Source organism: Mytilus californianus, unplaced genomic scaffold (genome assembly GCF_021869535.1).
Source record: "Mytilus californianus isolate M0D057914Y unplaced genomic scaffold, xbMytCali1.0.p SCAF_7, whole genome shotgun sequence".
NCBI lineage: Eukaryota > Metazoa > Mollusca > Bivalvia > Mytilida > Mytilidae > Mytilus > Mytilus californianus.
The window spans coordinates 12,079,937-12,106,464 of NW_026262723.1; the positions used below are offsets into that span (position 1 = coordinate 12,079,937).

At 31.5% G+C, this 26,528-nt stretch overlaps 1 protein-coding gene across 4 annotated transcripts in view; it reads left to right on the top strand.

The window, feature by feature from the left end:
- The window catches only part of LOC127708343 (uncharacterized), a 177,423-nt gene that overhangs the window by 67,660 nt on the left and 83,235 nt on the right, over window positions 1-26,528 (top strand). The window contains exons 6-9 of one of the 4 annotated variants that reach the window (XM_052213198.1): window positions 4,693-4,842; window positions 5,889-5,990; window positions 9,158-9,241; window positions 9,803-9,871. The exons of 1 other annotated variant lie outside the window; for it this stretch is intronic. In XM_052213198.1, the coding sequence (XP_052069158.1) occupies window positions 4,693-4,842; window positions 5,889-5,990; window positions 9,158-9,241; window positions 9,803-9,871 (405 nt within the window). Of the gene's footprint in view, window positions 1-4,692; window positions 4,843-5,888; window positions 5,991-9,157; window positions 9,242-9,802; window positions 9,872-14,876; window positions 19,652-26,528 lie in introns of those variants that run through there. 2 more of the 4 variants (XM_052213197.1, XM_052213202.1) reach the window with 2 other exon arrangements.

The window sequence follows — 26,528 nt, forward strand, 5'->3', positions numbered from 1 at the left end:
AAACATTAACACAAGCACTGGTCAACATGGAGACATGTGTACGATTTTTTTTAAAGTTTTTATATTGTATATGTCAATATTACATTAAATATCAATAGATATATACATGATATAGATTTCCTTAGATACATGATTTTATTTTGTAGTTGTTATTGGATTTGAACTAGCTGTCAATAACTAGGAGTACTCTCAGATCTGTTCTTAGTCTGTTTTTGTTCTAAGTGATGAGGGATGAATATATAACCTGCCACGTCCTGTCTGTGTTTTTGTTTGATGTTTTTCTTTGTATCGATATGATGCGTTAAGCCTTTTTCAACTGATTTTTATAGTTTGTTCTTATGTTGTGCTGTTACACCATTGTCCCAGGATAAAGGAGGGTTGAGCGGTCACAAACATGTTTAACCCGTCACATTCTTTATGTGCCTGTCCCAAGTCAGGAGCCTGTAGTTCAGTGGTTGTCGTTGCTTCATGTCTGTCATATATGTTTTTCGTAAATTGTTTTGTTATAAATTAGGCCGTTAGTTTTCTCAATTGAATTGTTTCATATTTTTCATGTGGAGGGCTTTTATAGCCGACCATACGGTATGGGTTTTTCTCATTGTTGAAGGTCGTGCGGTTGCCTATAAATGCTTACATCCACTTCGTCTGAACTTTGGTGGATAATTATCTCATTGGCAATCACATTTCCTTATTTTTATATATTTAACAAGGGTATCCGTAATGCGCGTTTGTCTTTCATCATATTCATATATGCATTCTTTTCTGTTTTGTAAAACCATTATATTACAAATCAGTGATTTCCTTTCAACCTCGGATTTATATGTTTGTATATATATTGATTTTTATAAATATTTTCCGCGGTTTTCTCCTTGTTCTCTGAAAATCAAAATTTAAGATACCAGAGTATTTTACATTGGATGGAATGGAGGACATGTTCAATTGGTGACGAAACAGTTTACAGGAATCAAATAAATATTAAGATTTAGGTAAATAAATAAATGAATACCAAATAAAAAAGAGACAAAAACAGTTAATAGTGTATTCGAAAAAGGAGATTGTTTGTTTAAATTGCTAGCAAATAATTGAAAGTAATTGAAGAGTAATTCAGAATTACATGACAAAAAGCCAATGTGATGTACTACTTTGAATACCATGTTTTTGACAATATGTTTAATTACACATTGCATTATATTACTTTTTCAATTAACTACAGGTTATAACAATTGAATTGTTTGTTACCCCAGGTCTAAAATACAGATATTTCTACTTTAAATAGTTTATTGAAACTGAGCAAGTATATCAGGAAATGTATAAAATTATTCTTATATCTGGTTTGTTGCCGAGAAAGCGCATGGTCTTTGTGAACTCCGTCCCTGCCTACATGATTATATTCTATTCAGAACAGTATTTGGAAAAAAAACTACTTATGTCGGTCATAGTTACTGTAAATATCAAACGTGAATGTATTGTATAAGAGAAGAAAAAGACACCAAAGGGACATTCAAACTCATAAGTCGAAAATAAACTGACAACGCAATGGCAAATAACGAAAAAGACTAAAGAACCGATCATTGTGTTTTAAACAATTTTGATAGTAACTTATATTCGAAAGCGCAAGAAGCTGGTATCTGATTATGTTACCATAATTTATTATCATGTATCAAAATATTATAAACGGGACCTACGTTTATATTGTCGGTTTTCTTTTTCATTGTATAGGTTCAATTCTCAATTCTGCAAAATGTACATTATCTCATTTCAGTTGAGATAGTAGAATGTATGCAAAAGAAAATGCATACGAGTGAGCAACTGAATAAAATAATACAATTTGAAAGCGTAAGGGGGTACCCAACACTATACCCCAAAAAACCCTGTCATTTAATTTTTCTTGTTTTTCTCTCATTGATAAATTAGGCCTAGCTAAACATCTTTCAAAAGATTTGAACCATTGGTTTAAAAGATTTGGCAACTCAAATATGGCATCTTTTACATGCTAATATTGGCCAAGCTTGGAAGTTTCAGAAATATGGGTATAGGGGTATATATACTAGTCAACAAAAGTAACGATACACAAGTTTGAACTCCAATTTATCATAAAATATTATAAATAGGAAAAACTGTTAAATTATCCAATGAAAAACATTCAATTGCAAAGCAAATGCACATGATTAAAAGAATCTGACCAAATTGGAAAGTGAGAAAATACCGTGTTATTGAACACAGGGGTAAAATTTATTTTGCGGAAAATGATGACAAAAGTCGGCACTTAATTTCGAAGATGAGAGTTAAATATTCAAATATCTGCAGAGGCATTAAAACCTTTAAGCAGACCGTGTTTAGGTTTAAAGTTTTAAGTTATAATATCGATATTTGAATTTTTGGGTGAAAAAACGAGTTTTGAAATAACAAACATTGCAAAAAAATAATTCGCGTATTTGCCTTAAATCAATGGTTTTGTTAGTAAATTACACTCTGTAAATATTAGACCAATTGAGCAATTATTTATCTTGGTACAGTGTATCCAATTTCATTATATATGGAAAATATATTGCCTTGTATCGTTTCTTTTGTTGACTAGTATATGTTAATATTTTTAAAGATTAATCCTTTAAAATTTTTGTCCGAAACTAAAAAAGGGGGTCTCAGATTCAGCCCCGAAAAATGACTATGATGAGTCAAGTATTTGAAGAAGACATTTTTTTTTTTAAAATGTGTCGCTTAAATTTTTTTTTAAATAACCGTATTAAGTGCTATGTTAGTCTGTTATTCTTGCAAACATTTATAAAAATTTAACCACCAGATTTTTTTCTATTAAAGTTTAAAATATACCCCCACCCTCAATAAATAAGAGCAAGATCCATTCTGATAGTACATATGGGCCATAACATTTATGTCTTTTGATCTAGGCCTTAGATATTTGACATGTGTATGTATCATCATGAGGTTAAGTGTTTTGATTCATGATGACCTTCATGTGATCTTCAAATTTGACCTCAAAGTCAACTTATTGTATTTTTTCGAAAGAAACACGACCAGGCCATAACTTTTTCGTCTTTTAACCTAGACCTTACATCTTTGGCATGTGAATGTATCATCATGAGGTGGTGTTTTCGTTTTTGAGATACGAGCTGTTGAAATTAACAGCATGAGACGCCAAAAATACAAAGGATACATAGGGAAAATCATAAAAATCGGCAGATATTTTTACATTATCAAGATTTTCTACTTTATTGGTCCAAAGATTTTTTTTTAAATTGATATACGATTCAAAAACGAAAAACGAATCCATTGGTGCAAAGAACCACGGCTCCTGAAAATTTGAACTAGGTGATAGAATAGAGATGACTTTGTGAGATCCTCATGTATAGTCAAGTCGTTAAACATAGAATTTGATAGTATTTCAGCAGAGGTTATGAAAATTGGATACAATTGGTTTTTAGATTAAAACAAATCAGTCTTTAAAATGCTATTAAAATGTAAGAGTCTTAACTAATTTCACCTCGCAGTCCACCAAATTTTAAATTGCAGTTATAAGTGTCATATTATTTTTTTGGCCCCCTTATACTCTATTCAGTCATAATCTTGAATTGAGACTTGAGAAGAAAAACTTTACTTCAAAATTGCATTCACTACTTCGGAAAGATACACAACAGCACAATAAAAGAAAACAAATTTCGATATCCCTATGAAATTAGAATTTGATAAAGCAGAAATAACATGTTCTATTTTTATCATACATTTGTAGCTTTAGTTTCCCCAAAAATTGAGGACGGAATAGAAAACATCTGTTTATTTTCTACACCTGTCAGGATAAAGTTGAAAACTGAGAGTTGAATGACATGGTTTTTTTTCTTATTGAGAGAAATATTAGAGTGCTTAGTTTCTGTGTAATGTTTTGTGGACTGAATCTGATAGGGTTTTTTTTGTTGTTGTTGTCATTGTTTCTCGACTTGTAAATGATGTACTAGTGGTCGATTATCTCATTGGTATCTTCTTACTTTTTATATGATTATGAATATAAAGCATGTCCTTAAATGTTTAATTGCATAAAAAACGAACATGCCAGCGTTTTTCAACACACAAATTCACATGTCATATATAAATTATACATAATCTACAATTTTACACTACTAAGTGTAAATCATTCAAAACTACGGTTTTCAAAAAAATGTATCGTGGAGTCAATTCTGGTTTGATTTTAATCAATTTGGTAGGAATAGAAGAAGAATTGTCCTTATTTATTTGTTTATTTGGTTATAATTTTATCATTTCAATGTAGGCGTTTTTACTTTCTGTTGATATTAACACGAGTAGTATTGTGTACCCTCATTGCAAATCTAACACAAAACGTGGTAATAGAGTCAGAGTAACTATAACAATAGGATACTCACATTTCTGATTGGAGTCATTCTGATAATTTTGTAGAAGTTTTAAGACAGCACAGGCATACTTTTTGGGTTCGTTATAGACCCCACGTAATCATTTGTGATGTCAAAGAGGAATTTAGGCAGTGAACATTTAAAAGGAACATCTGTAACTAAGACTAACACTTAAATATAAAGATGCTAAGATTTTTATACATGAACTTTTTAAACTTGTCTATCAAGGATGTAGTTTTGTTTGTCTTTTACTCCAAAAACTATAAAGTGCCGATCAAAAAAATAATGAATAGTATTCTTTATACGTTTTTAGAATGTTACAATGAACCTGTGTCATGGTACACCGCTAGACAAAACTGTCAAGAAAAGAGTTTGAAGCTTACAAGTACAAATAAAAAACGCTGTCCAAAAAAACAACATTGGATTGGAACGTATGTCGCAGAAAGATTTAAATGGGGAAATGGTATATGCGTTTATTTTTTTTATTTTTTTATTGAAGAGCCATTATGCATACTAAAATCAACTGATATAATATGAATACGATAACTGAGTAATTAGTGCATTCAGGGTATATTGTCAATAAGTTAAAGTATTTGGTGTAACACTGCTACATTTTTTACGGATTCAACTGGAAGACATCTTCTTATTTATATTTTACCTTGAAGTGTAGGGATGTGAAATTTAAAAACAAAATCATCAAGAATCAACAACGAACAGAAACAACAATGTTATTCGTTTGAATATAATAAAACTCGGGAGTATTGCATTAAAAGGTTACTGATAAACAGGACATGGAGAGTGTGTTATATATACCACTTCGTGTATTCTAACCTCATCATGCGTAATTATTCTTCGGTGAGATATGTTCTATCAAAACGACAAGTTGAACATTATAATGGACTTCCAATTCATTATCTTTACTAGTGGAATTAAAAGGTTACTATTTCCATTTTCCAAAACAAAAAGTATAAACAGAACCATAACATGCTACAATTAGCAATTTGTTTTCAAATACAGGACAATTTTACAGTATAATATCAATTTAAGCGTAAATCTCAGGACAAATATAGAAAAACCGCAAGAACAAAGGAACGTATCAATATAAAAAGACAAACATAGTTAATTATGTAGTCTTATAAGGTCTCCAACAGTAGAAAAGCGTCCATACTGCATGTAACTCTTTTTAAAGGTTTGAGTTTAGACAAATTGAACAATTTTTTAACAATGACCATGAAATCTCTGCTTTAAACCCATATATCCTGAAAATATAAATGCATTACCTTATCATTTTAAACAAAGACAAATAGTTTTAACTAGAGTGAGCAACATAAAAAGTTGGCAATTATACCATTTCTTCTTACTTTTATAAGGTTAAACTCGCGAGTACTCAACGGTTCCCTATCAGAATACTGATATGCTTTTCTTGATAAAAAAAACTATGTTAAAAAAACCTCATATTAATAAGTGAATATACAGCCATAGTGGTTATAACTCTTAATATTTATTTAGATTTTTTACCGAGTGATGCGCTATGTCTGACATTAGTGATTGATGGATCTGACGTTAGATTTGACACAGAAAAGTGTAAGAGTATATTGTATTCCTTATGTTGTGAGTATTTACATCATTGTTGAATATATTCATTCGATTCTTTCAAGTTATTTATAAGGTACAGTAAAGAATGGATTGTTACGTTACAGTCAAGTCTGAGTCGATACCTCTGCTAAAGAACTGTTAGTCCCCAAGGCATCTCTAGCCCACTAGTAAGTGTTTCGGTACTGGCATGAAAATACGGATCTTTTTTAGCAAACCTTTTGAAATTTGGGACCTAAATGCTTTTGAGTTTCGTACTTTATTTGGCCTTTTGAATTTTTTTTATTCGAGCTTCACTTGTGAGTTTTTTGTAGACGAAACGCGCGTCCAGCTTACAAAATTGTAATTCTGGTATCTCTGATGATTTTTTAAATAAAATTTGCTGCTTTCAATTTGTTTAAATAATTTTGAATTAAGGAACGTATCTCCATTATGCGTATCTCTGAATCCTTGACCGGGTTTTAATTATTTTTGTCCTTTTTTATCAGCTCTTTTGTGTACGTAGCAGTTTTTTTTTTACTTCAAATATTTTGGCCTCAAGCATCACTGAGGAATTGATTATTGTCAAAATGTATATCCAGTGAAGTGCAATTGAAATATGAATGTTATTTATATAATTAAATTCAAATATTTACAAACCTATCTGGATAGTCCAAAATTGAATAGCCATCACCATAATTCAGAATATCAAGGCAATCCTCCTGCTAATCGTTTAACCGACTAGGAAGATTGGTTGATAACACATGAATTGATTTGTTTTTTTAAGATATTGATGGATAACTTAAGAATTATTTTACATATCCTTACTTGAGGAGAAGGTATCATAAGGTCGAAAATCAAAACGTATCATAAATCTATAATATAACATCCACCAGATCTTCTTGAAACAATATTAGTCCGTCGGACATCTGTATTTATATTTTTAATTGTGTCTCACATATTGGCATTACGGCCTCACGCCTAATACATTAAGTGCAAAATAACTTATCCAGCAAAACTACCCTCATTTTGAGATCTTGTCAATAATACTTAGATATGAGCAACAACATTGCCCAAAAGAGATACTAAAGTATGTTAATGTATGTAAAATATTTTTTGGTTTAAAGGTGTTGCTCCTATATTTTGGACCTAAAATTTAAAACCAAATACTCCATGTTTATGTCGTCATAGGGACATCAAAAGTGATCTTTCTGCACTTACGTGACCTGATTATATGAACCTGTCCTTTTATCAATAAGATTGACATAGTTTTGAAAGGCTTGATCATGTAATTTTTTTCACCATTTAAGTAACCAAATGATGGCGATTTCGAAGATTAGCCGTTTTAATTTCGATTATTTTTATATTAGACGTTGCAAGGTTTCGAGACCAACATCGTGAAAAAAATACAATTTCTATATATTTTATTTCTACCTTTCACAGAATAACGTTGAAACAAATTGTTGGAAAAGTTCCATTTTGACGTTTTTATAGTTATGTACAATAGAAACGCATACAAAGTGTTATACATCTCAGCTAAGTGTGCTTTCATCCATCCAAATACATTTGTACATTCAGATGTTCTTTTTTGATAACGCGTGTCAATTTTACAGACGATGTCCACTGACACTGGTTTGTATATTAGCGTGTAATGAACTTCTGGTGCAGTTGTGTATTCCACCTTAATCAAAGAGATATTATGGTGAAGTTTTTGGAAAGTGTTTTGCACAAAAATAGATTTTTACATTAAAATATAAGTAGATAGACTACCGTAAAATTATTTCATAGCAAGAAAATGTGATCATGGAACACTTCTCTCCGTTCCCCATATCACGTGTCAATTGTTCTGAGAACCGCAAAATAAAAACATTAATTTGTTATTTATTAATGAAAGTTCACATTCCAATGAGCATGTGTAGAACATTCCTGATTGATGTCCCGACATCTTCATGATAGACTACCTTAAACAAAAGTTTAACCTGATACAGGTTGGATGCATGTACGAATAATCAAACATGACTAGTTGGTTATAATGTAATAATAAAATTGAGAATGGAAATGGGGAATATGTCAAAGAGACAACAACTCGACTAAAGAGCAGACAACAGCCGAAGGCCACCAATGGGTCTTCAAATCACCAGTTGTTAAGTTGTTTTCAGTGCTTGACGGATCAAAATGAAATTATGCTGTAAACTTATTTTACAACTGTCACATTAGGAAAAAGGCACATATTTCTATAAACATCTCACAAAATGAACACAAATTTTGGCAGATTGTGTTTTTCCTGTAGTTTTCTGGTTTCTGCAGTTTACAATGAATTTGTCGCCTAAATAATTTAATTCTGCCTATCCATCTTCTAAGAAAACACAAATTCTACGTGACACAATCCATTTATTGCCTTGAAGTGAGATATTTTCCTGTGTACAATGCATCACAGTGATTTTAATAGAAAAAAAAAACAGCATAACAGCGCCATACATGCGTTGGGCATTTTCCATTTTTTTGTGTTATGAATTCATACACCTTATTCATTCTATCTCATTTCATTGATATGGAATTGATACACGTGTGGTTTGATAACTAGTTCAGAGACACTTAACAAGCAGCTAAGGGATATTTTCACAGATATTTTTGCTTTTAGATAGTAATAATTTTAGCAGCATTTCTTATAACCCAATGGAAGCTTACAATTTGAACATCTACATTAAATTGAGATTGTATCATTCACTACACACTGCAAGAGAATGAATTAAACTGACCAAATTAATTAAGGAATAATTCGATGTGACAGAACGTGCTTCAGAATAGTGAAAGAGTGTAATATACCGTAATTATACAGTCTTATAGAGGAACGGTTACATTTCAATATTATTAAGACAACGTCTCAAAGAGGCGATTTATAAAATATATGAACGGATTATCAGTTCGACGAGGCCTTTTGAGTCTGATTATTATTTAGTCAATCAGAGAGAAGTTGCTGCCAAATCAATAGTTTATGACATTATCCAACATGACTTAAATTTAGATATGTGAATGAATTGAAGCATTCAGTAATGATATGTACCATTGTAAAAGATATTGTTGCAGCCGTTATTTCAGTTTTTTTAAAGCAACGGTAATTGATCAAAGATAATGAAAATAAAACTTTATATATCTATTTTCTCTTATATTTCATTTTTGTAATTATTGGTTTACTATTCCTGCAGACAAGAAACATCATACGACTAGCAAGAAGGAAAACGACAGTCCTTACAGATCAACAAATTCGGCTGGGGAAAAAAGTTCAGCAGGTTATCTAAGCATTAAATAATGAGAATGAATCACGAAAATGTATGTGTACTCCATTGGAGCTGGGAATTAATTGCTCTAAAAAACATGCCACTTGCGTTTAGAACATGTTTTTATCGTTTATCTACTGGTCAAAAATCACATTGACAGTTAAACGTGCAATTTTCTAATGATTTACTGATTATAATTGAACAATTGTATACGTAACGGTTTCACTTGCATCCTTTTATTGTCTCCAATGTTCATTTCGGGTGATGCTATATTTGTTCATAACAAGAGTTTGATGAAAAATATTAGACCGAAGCAAATAACTTTCTGCAATGGGACAGCAGAAAGCAGTGAATCCTAGTTGATATATGTGACAGTTTCCCCCAAAGAAGGTTACTGATAAGTTGGTGAGTATAGTCACCATCCAAATCTGATTTTCAATGACATACAATAGTTGGCCCAAAAAAAAATGAAAAAAGGACGATCAATGTGATCAGACTTTCGTATTCAACAAATTTATATATTATTTTAGTTTGAGAAAAAAACTGCTAATATACTTTGTAATCTATTTTTAGGTCGTACAACATATAGGAGTGCAATAAAAACAGAGTCCGATTCAAATAAGGATAAAACAAATACTATCGGTAAGTCTTTCATTAAATCAGGTTTTACTAGTTTTTTACTTCGAGTTTTATATCATAGGCGGTATCAACTTCTATAACTTAAACTTCTTACAACAAATTAAACGTTAAATTAGGAAAATCTGATTTTGCTTTTGTATCAGTGTAGACAAAACGCGCGTCTGGTGTACACAATTATCAACCCAGTATTTTTTATATGTTTTTTACAACCCCTGGATCGATGCCACTGCTGGAGGAGGTTTATTCCACGAATGTAACATCAGCCAGTAGTCACCACTTCTATCATTTATATGGTCATATTTATAAATTAACTGTTTTCAAATCTTTCAATTATTCGAAATACTTTAGATTTTTTACCTCGTGAATAGATTTTCTTTATTGAATTTCCCAAAACATTTCGGAATTGTTAGTCCTTGATGCTCCTCAACTTCGTACTTGATTTGACCTTTTAACTTTTTTATTCGAGCGTTACTGGTGAATCTTTTGTAGATGATACGCGCGTCTGGCGTTTAATATTATAAGCTTTGTATCTTTGATATGTTTCTTTTATGTTTTTCTTTATAAAGGGATGTTCTCATCAAGGATTTTACTGGCAATAAATGACAAAGATATAAAACACACTTCGACAGTTATACGTGCAACTTACTGATAAACCTGCATATTTTCATTCAATTTTTGGTCGATGCTTGGAGTAGTCTTTATGTCTCTTAAATTTTTTTGTGCTTTTCAATACATCATTATACCTCCTCCAGCATACACAAACGAAAAAGAACAGAGATAAAAACCGATGTTATTTCCCAGTATATCATGATATTGTTATTGTTTTTAATTATAAAAAATAAATAAAATTCACATATAAAGACCTATTTTACATATGATTTAATAGAACCATATGCGCACATTCTGTCTATTAATTTTTAGTGTAGTAGAATAAATGTTTCTGGATTAATCTTTATCAGTAATGGTTGACAATGATGTTTTGGAAGTCAAACATTCAAATCATATGAAAGTATAAAAATCAAAACGATACGAAAAATCATTTTAAATTTGACATTTCTCATTTCGAGGTGGACAATTCTCATTACATTGGACATTTTCAAATAAAAAGTAAAAGCTAAGTAATACCAAGTTGGAACTGAGAAATGTCGACTTGGAACTGAGAAATGTCGACTTGGAACTGAGAAATGTCAACTAAGAAATTAAAGTCGACTATGAACTATGAAATGTCAAGTTGGAAATTTTGAAATTTCAAAATAGAAATGACAATTCTTAAAAATAGAATGTAACTACTGGTCTTCCGTAAAATGACATAAACAGAACTACAAAAACTATACTATCATACAATTCCAAAGGGAGCATATTTGTGCTTATATTATAATAAAGAGATGTGGTATCATTGCCAATGAGACAACTATGCACCAAAGTTCAAATAAAACAGAAGTAGGCATTTATAGACGACCGTGCCGCCTTCAACAATGAAAAAGACACAAACCGTATAGCCGGCTATAAAAAGCCCCGTTAGGAAAACTGTAAATCAATTAAAAAGAGAAAACTTCACGCCCTAGTTTATATCAAAGACATTTACGAAATGCAAATATGACAGACAGGAACCAACGGCAACCACTTAAAAACAGGCTTCTGACTTGGGACAGACACATACAGAATGTAGCGGGGTTAAACATGTTTGTGAGCAGTCAGCCCTCACCCTAACCTAGAACAGTGGTGTTACAGCACACCCTAAGAACAAAGTGTATACTCAGTTGCAATGGGTTTAATTCAAACGATCGGTACGAGACACAAACATAACTAACATGAAAACAATAGGCACAAAGCACTCGCAGCTACTGAAATCTAGTTCAAAGCCAATTACAACTTTTAAAAAAAAACATTTTGCCCATACTTGTTTACTTAAATAAATACCTAGTTGGAAGTTTACAAGCATACACTGACTAAAATAATGTCATATTGTACAAGACAGAAAAGGATAAATACAATAATTGATTGTGTAACACTTGATTTTCACCATATAAATTGTTCAAATGTTTCTTTTAGTTCTGATTGTAGCTGGGAGCGTTGGAGGAGTTCTCGTACTTATGATTGTCTTAATAATTGTGATAGTTATTAAAAGAAGTTAGCATTTCATTATTCTTCTTTACTAGTGAAGTCTTCGGTAGCGAAGTTACTCATTAATTATCAAAACGATACAGTTATAATATAAAAATAAGGAGATGTGGTATAATTGTCAATGAAACAACTCTCTAAAAGAGACAAAATGCCATAGAAGTTCTAAAACTATAGGTCACCGTACGGCCTTCAACAAGCAATACCACATAGTCAGCTATAAAGGCCCCAAAATGACAAATGTAAAACAATTCAAACGAGAAAACTAACAGCCTGATTTTTGTACAAAATAATGAACTAAAACAAATATGTTATACAGCAACAAACGACAACCACTGACTTGGGACAGGCACATCCAGAATAAGTTTAATTGGTCATGGAGGTGTATGTTATTCATGCTCAGGTTATCTGTTAAATTAAAGAATTTATAACAAATAATAAATGCATGCTTCTGAGGTCATTTAAGCAAGATTAAACCACAACCTTAGTCTTAATTTTGTATTTTCTTTGGTTGGGCTGACTTGTGGTCCAGTTCTCAGCACATTTGTGTTTACATGCAGTATCAATGACAAGTTAATTTTCTGTAAATCAACTGTTATAAAACATGAAAACAACACGTTATAAATTTCATACGTCCGATGCGCTTTTCTGGATTTACCTTCATCAGGAACGCTCAAAGTCGAAAATTTGAAAGCCAAGGATATATCATATAAAGTTGGATTATTCTAAACACAAAATATTTAAGGTTGTTCTACTCCTTGGCATAGATTGCCTTAGTGGTACATTTCATAAAATTGAAGGTTTTATTGATCTTCGACTCCGTATTTTCTTTAACCTTCCAACTGCTTTTATTCGAGTGCCACTGATAATTCTTATATAGACAAAACGTGCGTTTGGTGTACCAAAATATAAGCCTGGTATCTTTCGTTGTTGAGTTATTTGGCCGGGTGATAATGATACATTTTCAATTTTATAATGTTTTCCATAAAAATGTATTGAATAATTTTAATACAGACATTTGTCTGAAAATTGTGGAATATGTCTGATTTGAAAACATTTTTATCTTTTGAAAGATTTTCATTGAAAATCGGTTAAGCGCTAGGAAGATGAACCAAAATTGGAAACCTTAACTGAATAGATCAAAGTTTTTTTATCATGCATTCTGAAGCGCATTAAAAATGTACGATGTACAATGAGCACTGGTTTTTCTAACCCTTTTAAGAGAACCTAGTATATGGATGTTTTATTTTATCAAATATATTGTTATTCAAACATACAAAGCCTCAAATTATATTTTTTTATCAAATTATGCAAACATCATTACTTAGAATGTCTAAAATAAATAAGATTTCATAGAAAAATTAGAAATGCCACATATATCCCTATATCATTCACGAAAAGTAAATTATACAAAATAATAAATCCGCTCGTCTATCATTTTTTGAATTAATATAAAAAAAAGGACGATGAAAATCTCCCGTCTCTACACTAGATACCTAACATCACAGAAATACTACCAAGTAGGATATATAGTATGGTCGTCGAGATATTCGACTACACATTGTTATTATCATCCTTCTTTCTATAGTTTAAGATAGCCTTTACAACTGTTGTGATTAGGTATATGTAACCAGCGATGTTAATCAGATATGGATGATTCTTAAAAGATTTTACTACAAAATCTATAATGAAATTCTTACATATTTTTAGTAATATCAAAAGCATTTTATGTTCTACACACTACACAACTATTTCTCATGCTTAACTGACATATTGACTAGATCAGCTAATTAAACAGAGCTTTTTCAACAAATACAGGAATATGTATTTACGATTGCCATGTTTTGCATCATAAAAATCTTACTTTGTAAAATACCATACTGATTCAATTAACAATGCTGGGATATTTGATCGACAAAATATTTGTTGAATTAAATGATTGATATTTCACCAGACAGTCGGTATTATAATGGGTACTATTTTTTTTAATCCGACTTGCGGACTTGTTTTTTTTACTCATATGAATCAGAATTTTACAAATCTTTTTCAGAGACAAAAAATAAAATCTTGCTTCGCTCTTTAATTTCATTTTCAGAAATATTGGTGATGTCCTATCCCTCAATAACCATTTATTTCAGTGAGTGCTTGCATCTCATATGTACCAGTGAACTTGAGATTAAGGATACTTCCCAAACTAGAACGTTCTGCTCCATATCTTGAGCTTTTTCTGGGTATTGACGTAGATGAACGAAATCAAACTAAAATCTATGACTAATATAATGATTTCAACTTTCTACTAATCATCTTCCGTTTTCTTAGCAGTAACATACACAAAGCCCATAGTATGGCGTTTACACATCTCATTTTATACCTTAAGCTCATGCATCATTACACTGTATGGACTTCATTAATAAGGGTATGCTCCTTATACAAAAACTACTCAAATAGAGATAAGAGGAAGAACGAGTGGAATCGACGCTGCATAAGTTTATCGGTCATCATCACGTATTTCTTGACCGATATGATGTTTCGGTGTCCCGGCTCACAAGCGATAAGTTTTCGTGGTTTAAGATCTTTAGAATTCCGGAAAAGACCTCTGGTTTGTAATTTTACTGATTGTGTCCTATTCCCAACTGTGAAATTCCGACTGAGTATGGATTGGCATGGCGGGTGACGCATGAATAGCAGGAGGACGCTTACTCAATCGACGTACCCGTTCGTGTTTTTTTTGAAATTCTTGTGTATCTTTTTTAATCGATTTATGAGATTTAAACAATGGTAAATTACTGTAACCTAAATTAATGTAGCATGATGTTTTTGATGTTTTTTTGTCATGAGATTTTATTTTGTTGTTGTCTTGATTTTCAAATAAATAATTTTTAAACAGAATCAAAACAGAACGCGAAAATATGGATGTAGGTGTTGTTCAGAGACAGCCTGATACTAACTCAAAGCCAATTAAGATTACCATTCCAGAAGAAAGTAGGAAATTAGTAAATGTTACAGAAGAAGGAATTGATAATCATTTAGGAGACTCAGAAAAAATGATTGAAATGAAACAACAAGATTCATCAATATATGATGTAATGGGGGATGATGAATACTACGTGTTTACTGCTAGTGAAAAACGACAGAAATTTAAAGAGGATGATGACCTGTATGACCATGGTGAATCAAGTGATGTTTATAATACATTAAATGACACAGTTACGACAAACAGACCCGAATCAGACACATACAATGTCAAATGAACTGAACTGACACTGCGGCTGCAATTTGTACTTACTTGACTGTTACGATATATTTGGTTCACAGCTGATCATACAATTGTACATACATATGATATATCTGTTGTGTCAATTTGATTATTTTTAACCTTCATTTGTATAAATTTGAAAAAGGGTTCACTTATTTCCTAATGGTTTAAATGAATGAATTTTTGTAAACAATTGTCTAGTAAGGTCAGATAAGAAAATTTTCATTGCATGTGTTTTATGAGAGGCAGGAAGTACTAAGAGTTATGGAGTAAGGGAGTTATATGCTGATTTGATTTTGGGGTACTTGATGTGTAGGTCAAGTTTGTATCATAAGAGTGCTTGCATTTTTACAGTAATTAAACTTCTGAAGGTATTTATTCGGAAATAAGTTTACATTCTAAGTATATTATATGATATTTTTAGTTTTTAGAGCCGCCTAGTTATTGCAATTTTACTTAATGCACTCTTACTACATGATATATATATGAACGAAAAGCTAGGTGATTAACCCGTGAAAACCATTGTAATATGACTTATCCGATCGAAGATCTAAATTTCAGTCGTTCTACCAAAACACTTATAATATTAGGACTAGCAGACGTGGTATGATTTCCATAATGAGACATCTATTCATCAGAGATTACTGATCTTGGATATAAGCAGCTGAAGGTTATCGTGTAGCCGTCAACAAAGAGCAAACCCATACTGTATAGTAAACTACAAAAAAAAAACAAAATGTGAAAACCGAAGATCTGATTTACGCTCAAACAATACACGAAAAACAAATATGGCGGACAACATGGTATGTAAACAATGCGACAAAAATGAAAATATATTAGCAAACGAGCAATCCTCTCTTTAAACTGGAAATTGGTGTAACAGCACAACATAGAAACAAATTGCAAAATCAGTTGAAAAGGCTTACCTACTCAGATCCTCACGTATTATAAAACATAACTAACATAAGGACAAAGGTCACAAACTACCGATCTAAGACAATGAGATGAGATGATTGAAGCTGTTAATTTTTTCCTTGATAATATTTATGTACGTTTCGGCAACAAAGTTTTTCGACAGGTTATAGGTATTCCTATGGGCACTTATTACGCTCCTTTAATAGCAGACTTGTTCATGTACTGTTATGAATCACAGTTTATGACCAAACTCAGTAAAGACCCGTCTAAATTGCATTCAATTGATAAATTCAACAACACTTACCGTTATCTTAATGATATTTTTTCGTTAAATAATCAAGAATTTTCTAAATATACTGCCGAAATTTACCCAAAGGAACTTACTTTAAATAAATCAAATGTAAACATGTAAACGATAATAACTGTCTTTTCCTAGATTTAAATATTTCAGTTTTACACGGGAAACTCCACACTAAAATTTACGACAAAAGGGACGAGTTTTCGTTCCCTATTGTTAATTTTCCTTTTTTGGATGCTGATGTTCCTTTGGCACCATCTTACGGCGTTTATATATCTCAACTCGTTCGCTATGCCCGTGTCTGTTGTACCGTTTTGGATTTAAATGAACATAATCTATGTATTACTGGTAAATTATTTAAAGTAAGGGATTTCGTTACCACAAATTACTTAAAACCTTTACTAAATTCTTCCATAGATATAAAGATTTGGTTTTGAAGTTTGGTTGTACCTGTAGAAAACTTATTTCAAACGGGATAGCACATCCTCATTTTTACGGATATGTTGTTTACCGTGCCCGGAAATTTAGAAACGATCCTGGTAAACTTATCGATCCTTTAAATAAACTTATTCTAAAAGGTTACCAATTCAATACTGTTATAAGATCTTTGAATATTGTGTTTATTGGTATCAACATTGATTTTGTTATCAGTAAATTAAAAGCAAACTAAATATTATTGTTATATACATATGCACATTCATGGCTCTACAATCTGTCTATACCTGTATCTTGGCATTGCACATGGTCATGTTTTTCTCTGACTGTTTATGACGTCTTTACACTAAATCCGTTGGATGTTGGATGTTACTGATTGATAATTTAGTCTTAGATGCATGATTTTTTCTTATTAGTTGTTATTGGCTTTGAACTAGCTGTCAGTAACTGCGAGTACTCTCAGATCTGTACTTAGTGTCTCTTTGTTGTTGGGATGTACAAGTACCCGGCCACGTCCACTCTGTGTTTTTGTTATATGTATTTTTATTTGTATCCATCTGATGAGTTAAGCCTTTTTCATTGATTTTTATAGTTTGTTCGTATGTTGTACTGTTACACCACTGTCCCAGGTTAGGGGAGGGGGGTGTTGGCGCCTTCAAACTAGTTTAACCCCGCCACATTATGTATGTGCCTGTCCCAAGTCAGGAACCTGTAAATCAGTGGTTGTCGTTGGTTGCTGTGTAACATATTTGTTTTTCGTTTATTATTTTGTACATTAATTTGTCATTTCGTGGTCTTTTATAGCTGACTATGCGGTATGGGCTTTGCTCATTGTTGAAGTCCGTACGGTGACCTATAGTTGTTAATTTCTGTGTCATTTGGTCTCTTGTGAAGAGTTGTCTCATTGGCAATCACACCACATATTCTTTTTTATACCATTATTTACTGAAGGTTAATTGAAAGTTTTAAACTTTTTGTCAATAATCTTTGTGCTTTATGTCGATCTAATGAATCAAGCCATTTTCATTTTTTGTTTACTTCCTATCTTGTCCATGTTCCTTTGTCTTTGGTGAGGATGGGGCTGCTTAGCCCACCACATTCTGTATGTGCCTGTCCCAAGTCAGGACCCTGTATTTCAGTGGTTGTTGTTGGTCGCTGCCTATTATATTTGTGTTTCGTTTATTTGTTTGTACATTGGTTTTCTAGTTTGAACTATTTAACATGTTTCCGTGTCTGACCCTTGCATAACTTACTATACGAAAGCAAACGAGTTTCTCAATAAGTAAAATTCGGGTAAAACGAAGAAATTTGGAACCTATTTAAAAAAAAATAAAAGGCGGGTTTAAAATTAAAACTCTTCCCCTTCAGCGAATTTACTCGATGATTTTTTTGACAATATCTTATATCGATCTAACGCCGCCAAATTTTGATATATGAACCGAAAATCATTGAGACAATCTGCATTTGATGAAATGAAAGTTGTTCCAGAAACTCCTGAACTGGATAAAGCCATTGGAAACGAAAACATAAGTCATAATATGACAAAAGTATACTGCATCAACCGTATGTAAACCTTTACAATTTGTTTTTATCTTTTCTTTGCAATGTGGTCAACTCTCTATCCATGTAAATCTTTACACCTTGCCCTTTTATTATTTTAAAAAGGATGGAGTCAGATCCAACTAACTATAGAACAATTTCTTTGTTAACTTGTATTAATAAAACTTTTGAATGTTTATTTTAAGTAAGTATGTATTGTGTTATTGTGCTATGGTCAATTTTGAATTATTGTCTTTCATTTTTGCTTTTATACTTTGTCTATATGCCATTTTGTGTTTATTTATTGAAACAGTTATTTGTTTTATTTGTGATTAAAACTATATTACAATGGTGACTGCTGTATCCCAATTTTTGACGTTTATACCTGTTATGTCTTTTTATTTTGCTCACACATTGTTGTCAATATAATGGAATTCAATGCGACTGTCGTACAAGTGAGAGGTTTAGCTAGCTATAAAACCAGGTTTAATCAACCATTTTCTACAAAAGGCAATGCCTGTACCAAGTCAGAAATATGACAATTATTTCCATTCGTTAGATGTGTTTGAGCTTTTGATTTTGCCATTTTATAAAGGACTTTCAGTTTTGAATTTCCTTTGCAGTTAGGTATTTTTGTTATTTTACCTTTTAACTATTTGAAAGACGATGCTTTTGTCTATCGATATTCATCTGGCTTTGAGGATGGTCATTCAACAGTACAACCATGAGAGAAATATATCACCATATCGGATAGGCTCTAGGATAAAATAAAAACTTTTTTTTTCTGTTTTAGTGTTATTTCTAAAAAAATTATTGTGTTTGACATAAGGGATCAGTCCAGAACATAAAAGACTATGGATATTCTGTCAGTCTGTTAAATGTATTGAAATATATTTAAATGAGACACATCTTAGAAGTAATGGTAATGAATTGTCTATAAGACTCAGGAAACATAATAGATACTGTTCCGCAAGGATCTGTTCTTGGTCCTCTCTTGTTTTATTGTATATATCAATGATATTGCGAATAATAGTTAATTTTTATTTCATACAATTGATTCTTGTGTCTTTTAAGATATTTCTTTATATATATTTTGCTGATTCATGTGTATTATTATGCTTGTTTATTAACTGAAGAGTACCTTTGTATATTGGAACGACTTGTTTCATATTCTTTTGTGTATTTTGCAATCATGGCAATAAAATGTGTTTAAACTATTTGTAAATCAATTTTCAACTTACTATAAATCACAGATTTTAACAACCCGATACCATACGATAGTATTGTGAAGCTGGTTTTTCAGGTATATCAACGTAAACAATTCCGGTACATTGAGGAGAATGTTTATTTGCTCCGTGTTGAAGGCCTTACTGTAACTTTGAGATTAAGAATAGCAATGAAAATGCTGTTCGTTTGCTTTTTGTTTGTTTTTTGCTGTGTGTGTACTGATTTTGTGTCATGGATGGATACCCCATATCCTTTGTTTTTCTATTACATTCCCAGATCATTGAATTGATGCCATATGATTTGATTTGTAAAGCGGTTAGTTTACCTATGGCGACCTATGTTGTACTGGTTTACCATTGGTTAGATTGATATTGCGAATAATAGTTAAAGTCCCTCCAGACTCTCTGCTGATAAAACATCAATAGCTTATGGCCCTGACAACAAACAACTAATAACTACATGTAGTTAATAAATATGAATCCCCAAAAAACTGTATAATCGAGATTTAAAAAAAAATGTTTTTCAGCTAATGGATAGACTTTGTATTGCCTTTGATAACTATACTTTGAAACTGGATGGAAGCCTTTTGAATTACAGTGGGAAAATTTGTTTTTTCTTTGAATTTTATAACAAAAATTGTCTACAATATCATATGACTAGTTACCTCCATTTCTACATAGGACAACTCGAAGAAAATTTCTAAGTAACAGTGATTATCGACAACCTTTTACCATATAACAGCTGTACTCAAACTCATAAACCCCTACTCAACCAGACTTTTTAACACTTTTAATCATGTTATCTGAAAAACACTATAGATAGATTTTAAAATGTCAATATATACAATTTATATTGTAAAATCCCTTTTATTATTCTGTTAGTTGCAAATTCCTAAACATTCTTCATACTTAACTCCGGCATAGATGTAGTATATTAAATGCTGATCAATAAACTAATCATAGATAACAGGATTAATATTTTGTATGCAAGACGAGCGTTTCGTCTACAAAAGACTCGAATCAAAAAAGCTAAGGCCACATAAAATACATAGTTACCTTTTTTTACTTTGTGAACGAACCAGGTTGCTTTTGTAATTTGATAATTGAAGACTCAATACATCCGTTTTGTCATTAACACGTGAACAGCTGAAAATAATTCTAAACTTCCTAAATGATTAAAAAAAAAGTTTTGAAGACGTTTAATTGTAAATCAAACAAACAAAACGTTTTGACTAACATATTTTTCCTTTATTATTTTTTTTTTTTTCTACAATCTCTTCTCTCTTTTTGATCGTCATATTTATGATTATTTTTTTTAATTTATTTTCTGAAATATACTTATTAGACAACTGCATCATGCAATATACTTGTTTCTTGCCTTTTTATTTCATACAATTGAATCTTGTGTCTTTAAAGATATTTCTTTATATATATTTTGCTGATGCATGTGTATTATTATGCTTGTTTATTAACTGAGGAGTACCTTTGTATATTGGAACGACTTGTTTCAGAATCTTTTGTGTATTTCGCAATCATGGCAATAAAATGTGTATAAACTATTTGTATATCAATTCTCAACTTACTATAAATCACAGATTGTAACACCCCGATACCATACGATAGTATTTTGAAGCTGGTTTTTCAGCTATATCAACGTAAACAATTCCGGTACATTGAGGTGAATGTTTATTTGCTCCGTGTTGAAGCCCTTCTGTGACTATGATATTAAGAATAGCAAGAAAAGCGCTGTTCCTTTCCTTTTTGTTTGTTTTTTGCTGTGCATGTACTGATTTTGTGTCATGGATGGATACCCCATATCCTTTGTTTTTTTCTATTACATTCCCAGATCATTGAAACGATGCCATATGATTTGATTTATAAAACGGTTAGTTGACCTTTGGCGACTTTTGTTGTACTGGTTTATCATTGGTTAGATTGACTTGACGATGGTACCTCTATACACTTTTTTATGCCCCTGTAACACATATTTAAATGAAAATGAAAAGATATTTATATATTCCGTCCAACGCATGCTAGAATGTTTAAAAAATGAAAAAAAGTAATAGCAGTATAAAATAAAGTGAACTAAAATTTAATTAACATTTTTCAAAACTGATGAACAGCCATTCCCATTTCAATCTTAACATGCATATGCGTTTTGGTACTCTTAAAACCAAGTATATAAAATGCAATAAAGTGTCAATAGGTATATGATTTTTTCTTAAAAAGATGTGGTATGATTGCCAATGAGACAACTCTCCACAAGAGACCATATGACACAGAAATTCAAACGAAATTGACGGCCTAATTAATGTACAAAATAATGAATGAAAAACAAATATGTTACACAGCAACAAACGACAACCACTGAATTATATGCTCCTGACTTGGGACGGGCACATACAGAATACTGCGGGGTTAAACATGTTTGATTTGATTTGTTTTGATTTGCATTTTTTTATCTTACCTTTTCCTATTATAGAAGGGACATATTTCTTCGAAATATAAAGGGGTGCGTATACCAGAATAATGTTTTTATTGATTGCATCAGTATTCAAATTCTTAAAATAAAATAACAAAATAAACAAATGGGGTATGTTTTCTTGTGTGGGTCAAAGGTGGACCGGAATAACCTCTTACAACTACATCTTGTGCTGTATATTAAATTTCCTGTCTGATTTCATGAGAAACCGGAAGAATTATTTCGATCAATGAAGGTGGACTGGAACAATACGCAATAATGATTGCTATATATTGTTTAATTCTAAATACCTTTGCATTGAGATATGCAAACGCAGGTAAGTCTTTCAAATACAAAAAAAAATAAAAATTGTTAGTAAAATCCCCATGGTATCACCTACCCACTTCTGAAGTCAGCAGTGCTATGTTGACATGGGTTATCATTGATATGGTTATAATGTTAAATTAACTGTTACATGTGTTAACAAAACATTCAATGTTTCGAAATACTAAGGATTGTCTACCCCAGGAATATATCAACTATGCTGTATTCGGCAAAACCTTTCGGAATTTTGGGTCCTCAATGCTCTTCAACTTCGTATTTTATTTGGCCTTATTAACATTTTTGATTCGAGTTTCACTAATGAGTCTTTTGTAGACGAAACGCTCGTCTAGCGAATAAAATTATAATCCTGGTATCTATGATGAGTTTATTCACAAATTGTTTTATATAATTTACCTATAGACTCATACGGAACATTTAAAAGTATGGCTACTGTGACTATATTAAAAGTTGTGTATTAAGAAAGCAGAAAACAAGTATTTCACAAATACATGTAAATCGTTTAGAGAACTATTAAACACTCTAATCTTGACTGGACCGATTTATATACAACTTTTTTTTTAATCCGAAAGAGCGTGGGGTTTTTTTTTCTGGTCAATTAGTTATAAACACATTTTCACAAGTCATATCTATGTGTTGAACATTAATTTCGATCAGACTGATACAATAACAAAAAAGTAATAGTTCCTGCCATGGCAAGTTATTGCTGGTATGGGTGTTTACTTGATCAAATTTTGAAATATTAGTGATTTTATAATTTTGAAATACACTTACAATTCAGCGATTAAGTTTGAGAAAAAAAATATATATATAATAAATAATTAAAATAACTGTAGGCACGGGATATTTCTGAAAAATTAAAATGGGAAGAAAACAAGAAAAACAAACACTTCACTCTCTGGGTTTTTTATCATATTTTCCGCGTATGTGGTCCTATAGATATAAGTTTTTTTAAATTTTTGTCGACAAAAATTTATATATTTTCTTTGTATGAGTATAAAAAAATATCTCGTAAAGTCAGATAAGAAAATGGTCGTGTGTGTGTGTGTGTGTTAATCAAGTATCAAGAAGTACTCATAATTCTAGAGTGGTAGGGTTAACTGTTGACCTGTAGGGTTCTTGATGCGTATGTCAAGTTTGTATCATGAAAGTTAGGACGTGCTTATATTTCTTGAGTCTTAAAGTCTTAAGTCTCTGTAGATATTTAATGGAAAATTAGGTAACATTCTAATAATTATATTAAATGTTTACTTCCATTTTTGTGCCCTTTGATTATTTCAATTTTACATAAGATACTTTCACTATCTATAATTATATAATCAAACCGTTCAAACCATTTATTGGTTTAATCTATTTTCAAAACTCACTTCTATTTGGGAAAGAATCTAGTTCAAAACTATGTTACAGAAACAAGAAAATATGTTAACAGTAGTTTACAGATGTTCTAATCTCATAAATCGTTTTAGAACATAAAACCAAAGGTAAGAAACAAAAAACTCGGAAATCGTATGAACTCAAAAATTTCGGAGACCGCGTGTTTCAGAAGGGAAAACGTCCTCACCATGCTTAGTAAAACAATTCACAATTATGAATAGGACAAACCAGTAAATTTACAGATCAGAAGACAATTCTGATATGTTAAGATCTAAAGCCAAAAAAACATGACGGATCTAATGGTCCGAAGGCGACAGAATCAAATTTTAAACGCAGCACGAAATCGGTCATCATAGGGGTGCCTCGTAATTAGCATGTCGTGTTAATTTTGTAAATAATTTCTTCAATCAAACAATCTGTGAACGTTACCGTGAGTATAGATTTCTGTCGTTCTACTTAAAAATTTATAATATGAAAACAAACCCTTTGACATGGAGACCACACATCCAGAACAAAAGTTTTAATAAATTAAAGTTTAATGAAGTACTTTCCAGGGAAACAGACATAAATAGCATATTCAAACATTTCCGCAAACTGATACTATATATGGATACTTATTATACACATGTATTTACCACATACATATTTTGAGACTCAAATGGTTTTTTTTTTTCTCCTGACACATATTTGTGTGTGAAATGGGGACTATTGTGTTTAATTTATCTTTTTTTCTCTGCAACTTTAATCAAGCAGTTAAAGCAATCATGGCATTTGACATTACCACAATCCTGTCTTTATGGTTTATTATAAAACCATATTTGTAACCTTTCAATAGACAAATGACATTGAAATGGCAACCAACTGTGTCCCTATGCTTGCCGACTTGTTCCTTTATTCTTATGAGGCATATTTCATATATAAGCTTCGAAAAAATGAAAAGAATCTTGCATTGTCCTTAAATTCTCTTTCCGCTATACTTTTCGTGTTGATTGTCTAAATTTCAACTTACATTATATGATCACCCCTTGGTATATTTGTTCTCTATAAAACTTCTGATTATGCCAAGTCGAATTGTATGTAAATTATATTTTAATTTGAGGTGAGCACATACTATATTTAAATAACATCAGTACCATTGCATTATAATATTGCATCAAAGGCATAACAGGAATCGCAAAAATACTTCACAGTACAATGCCCGACTCCTTAAAAATCACAAAACAAAACAAAACAACATCAAACACTAAATGGTCAAGGTAGCATGACTTGGTAAAAGAGAAAATATAGAGCGGTTTACTTAAAACCAGTTTTACGTACGCACAAACCACTCCACTTGCTTTTCTAAACCATAAGCCGTAAAACTTAAACCTAACTTGTACAAGGAAAAAAAACAGCACCTGATTTTTTGGCATAGTTAAAATGTGCTCGCTACTTCTGAAAGCTTGATAATGCATCTATACACGGCTGTTGGTTGGATTTTGCGGCTTAAGAAAACAAAACTAGTTTACACATTACATTATGTTACAGGTATAACGTGGAATTGTTCAACATTCGATATTTGATTCTAACTTACTTCAACCCACACGATAATCAAGTTGGATAACACTTTATTTGGATACATCCTTGTACAAAATTCCGGTAAACAACTTATCCATCAAAATGATACCATTAAAAAAAATTAATTTCTTATTCATTAAGCGGTTACTTGAGTAACCAGGAATATATTGCCTTAGCTATATTTGCCAAAACTTTTAGGAATTTTACGTTCCCAAAGCTCTTCAGCTTCGTACTTCATTTGGCTGTTTTAACTTTGTTGATTCGAGCGTCACTGATGAATCTTTTGCAGACGAAACGCTCGTCTGGCGTACAAAATTTCTATCCTGTTATCTATGATGAGTTTATTTGGCCATAAATGCCTTTGGCTGTGCTAGTTTATCTTTGTTTTGATTGACCTGACGATGGTATTGCATATTCTTGTGGCATTCCCCCTGTAATAGATGTGACAGTCATAGTTTAAATTTGACCATTAAAAACGAGACAGTTTGTTAGCTTGCATTCGTGATTAGAAATAGAAAGACAATTATACATTTAAAATGTTCAAAATGTGTTTGTTAGACAGTAAGTTAGAATGTTTCTGATAATCATAATGAAGAAACCTTTTCCCTTTTACGATTCGTAATTACAAGCATGCATAAGTTAATTGTGTAGATGCTTGAAAACCAAGTATTTAAAACGCAAAGTTGTTTGATAACTGACGAATAATATATGGATTTAAATAAGACGATTATTTGATTTGAATATTGTTATAATCTGACCTTTTACTATTTCTAAAAGGAATATATCTCCATTAAAATATACAAGGTTTTTTTTGCCATACCATTGTTTTTTGGTGTTTTTTTTTTTTTTTTCTATCTCATTATCCTTATCTGTCAATATTCATGTTATTAAAGTGAAATGACATAATAAACATTTAACTGTCTTTGTTCGTGGGAAGGTCAAGGATGGACAGGAAAATGCCTCTGATAAATAGAGTCCATTAAACTTCCTGGGTGTGTGATTTCATGATAAACCGGACGAAATATGTTGATCACTAAATGTGGACTACACATACCACAACTTCTTATTTTTATATACACTCATGTTTCGATTATGATTGATGTTTTCTATGGCATGATTTTTAACACCATTGTATA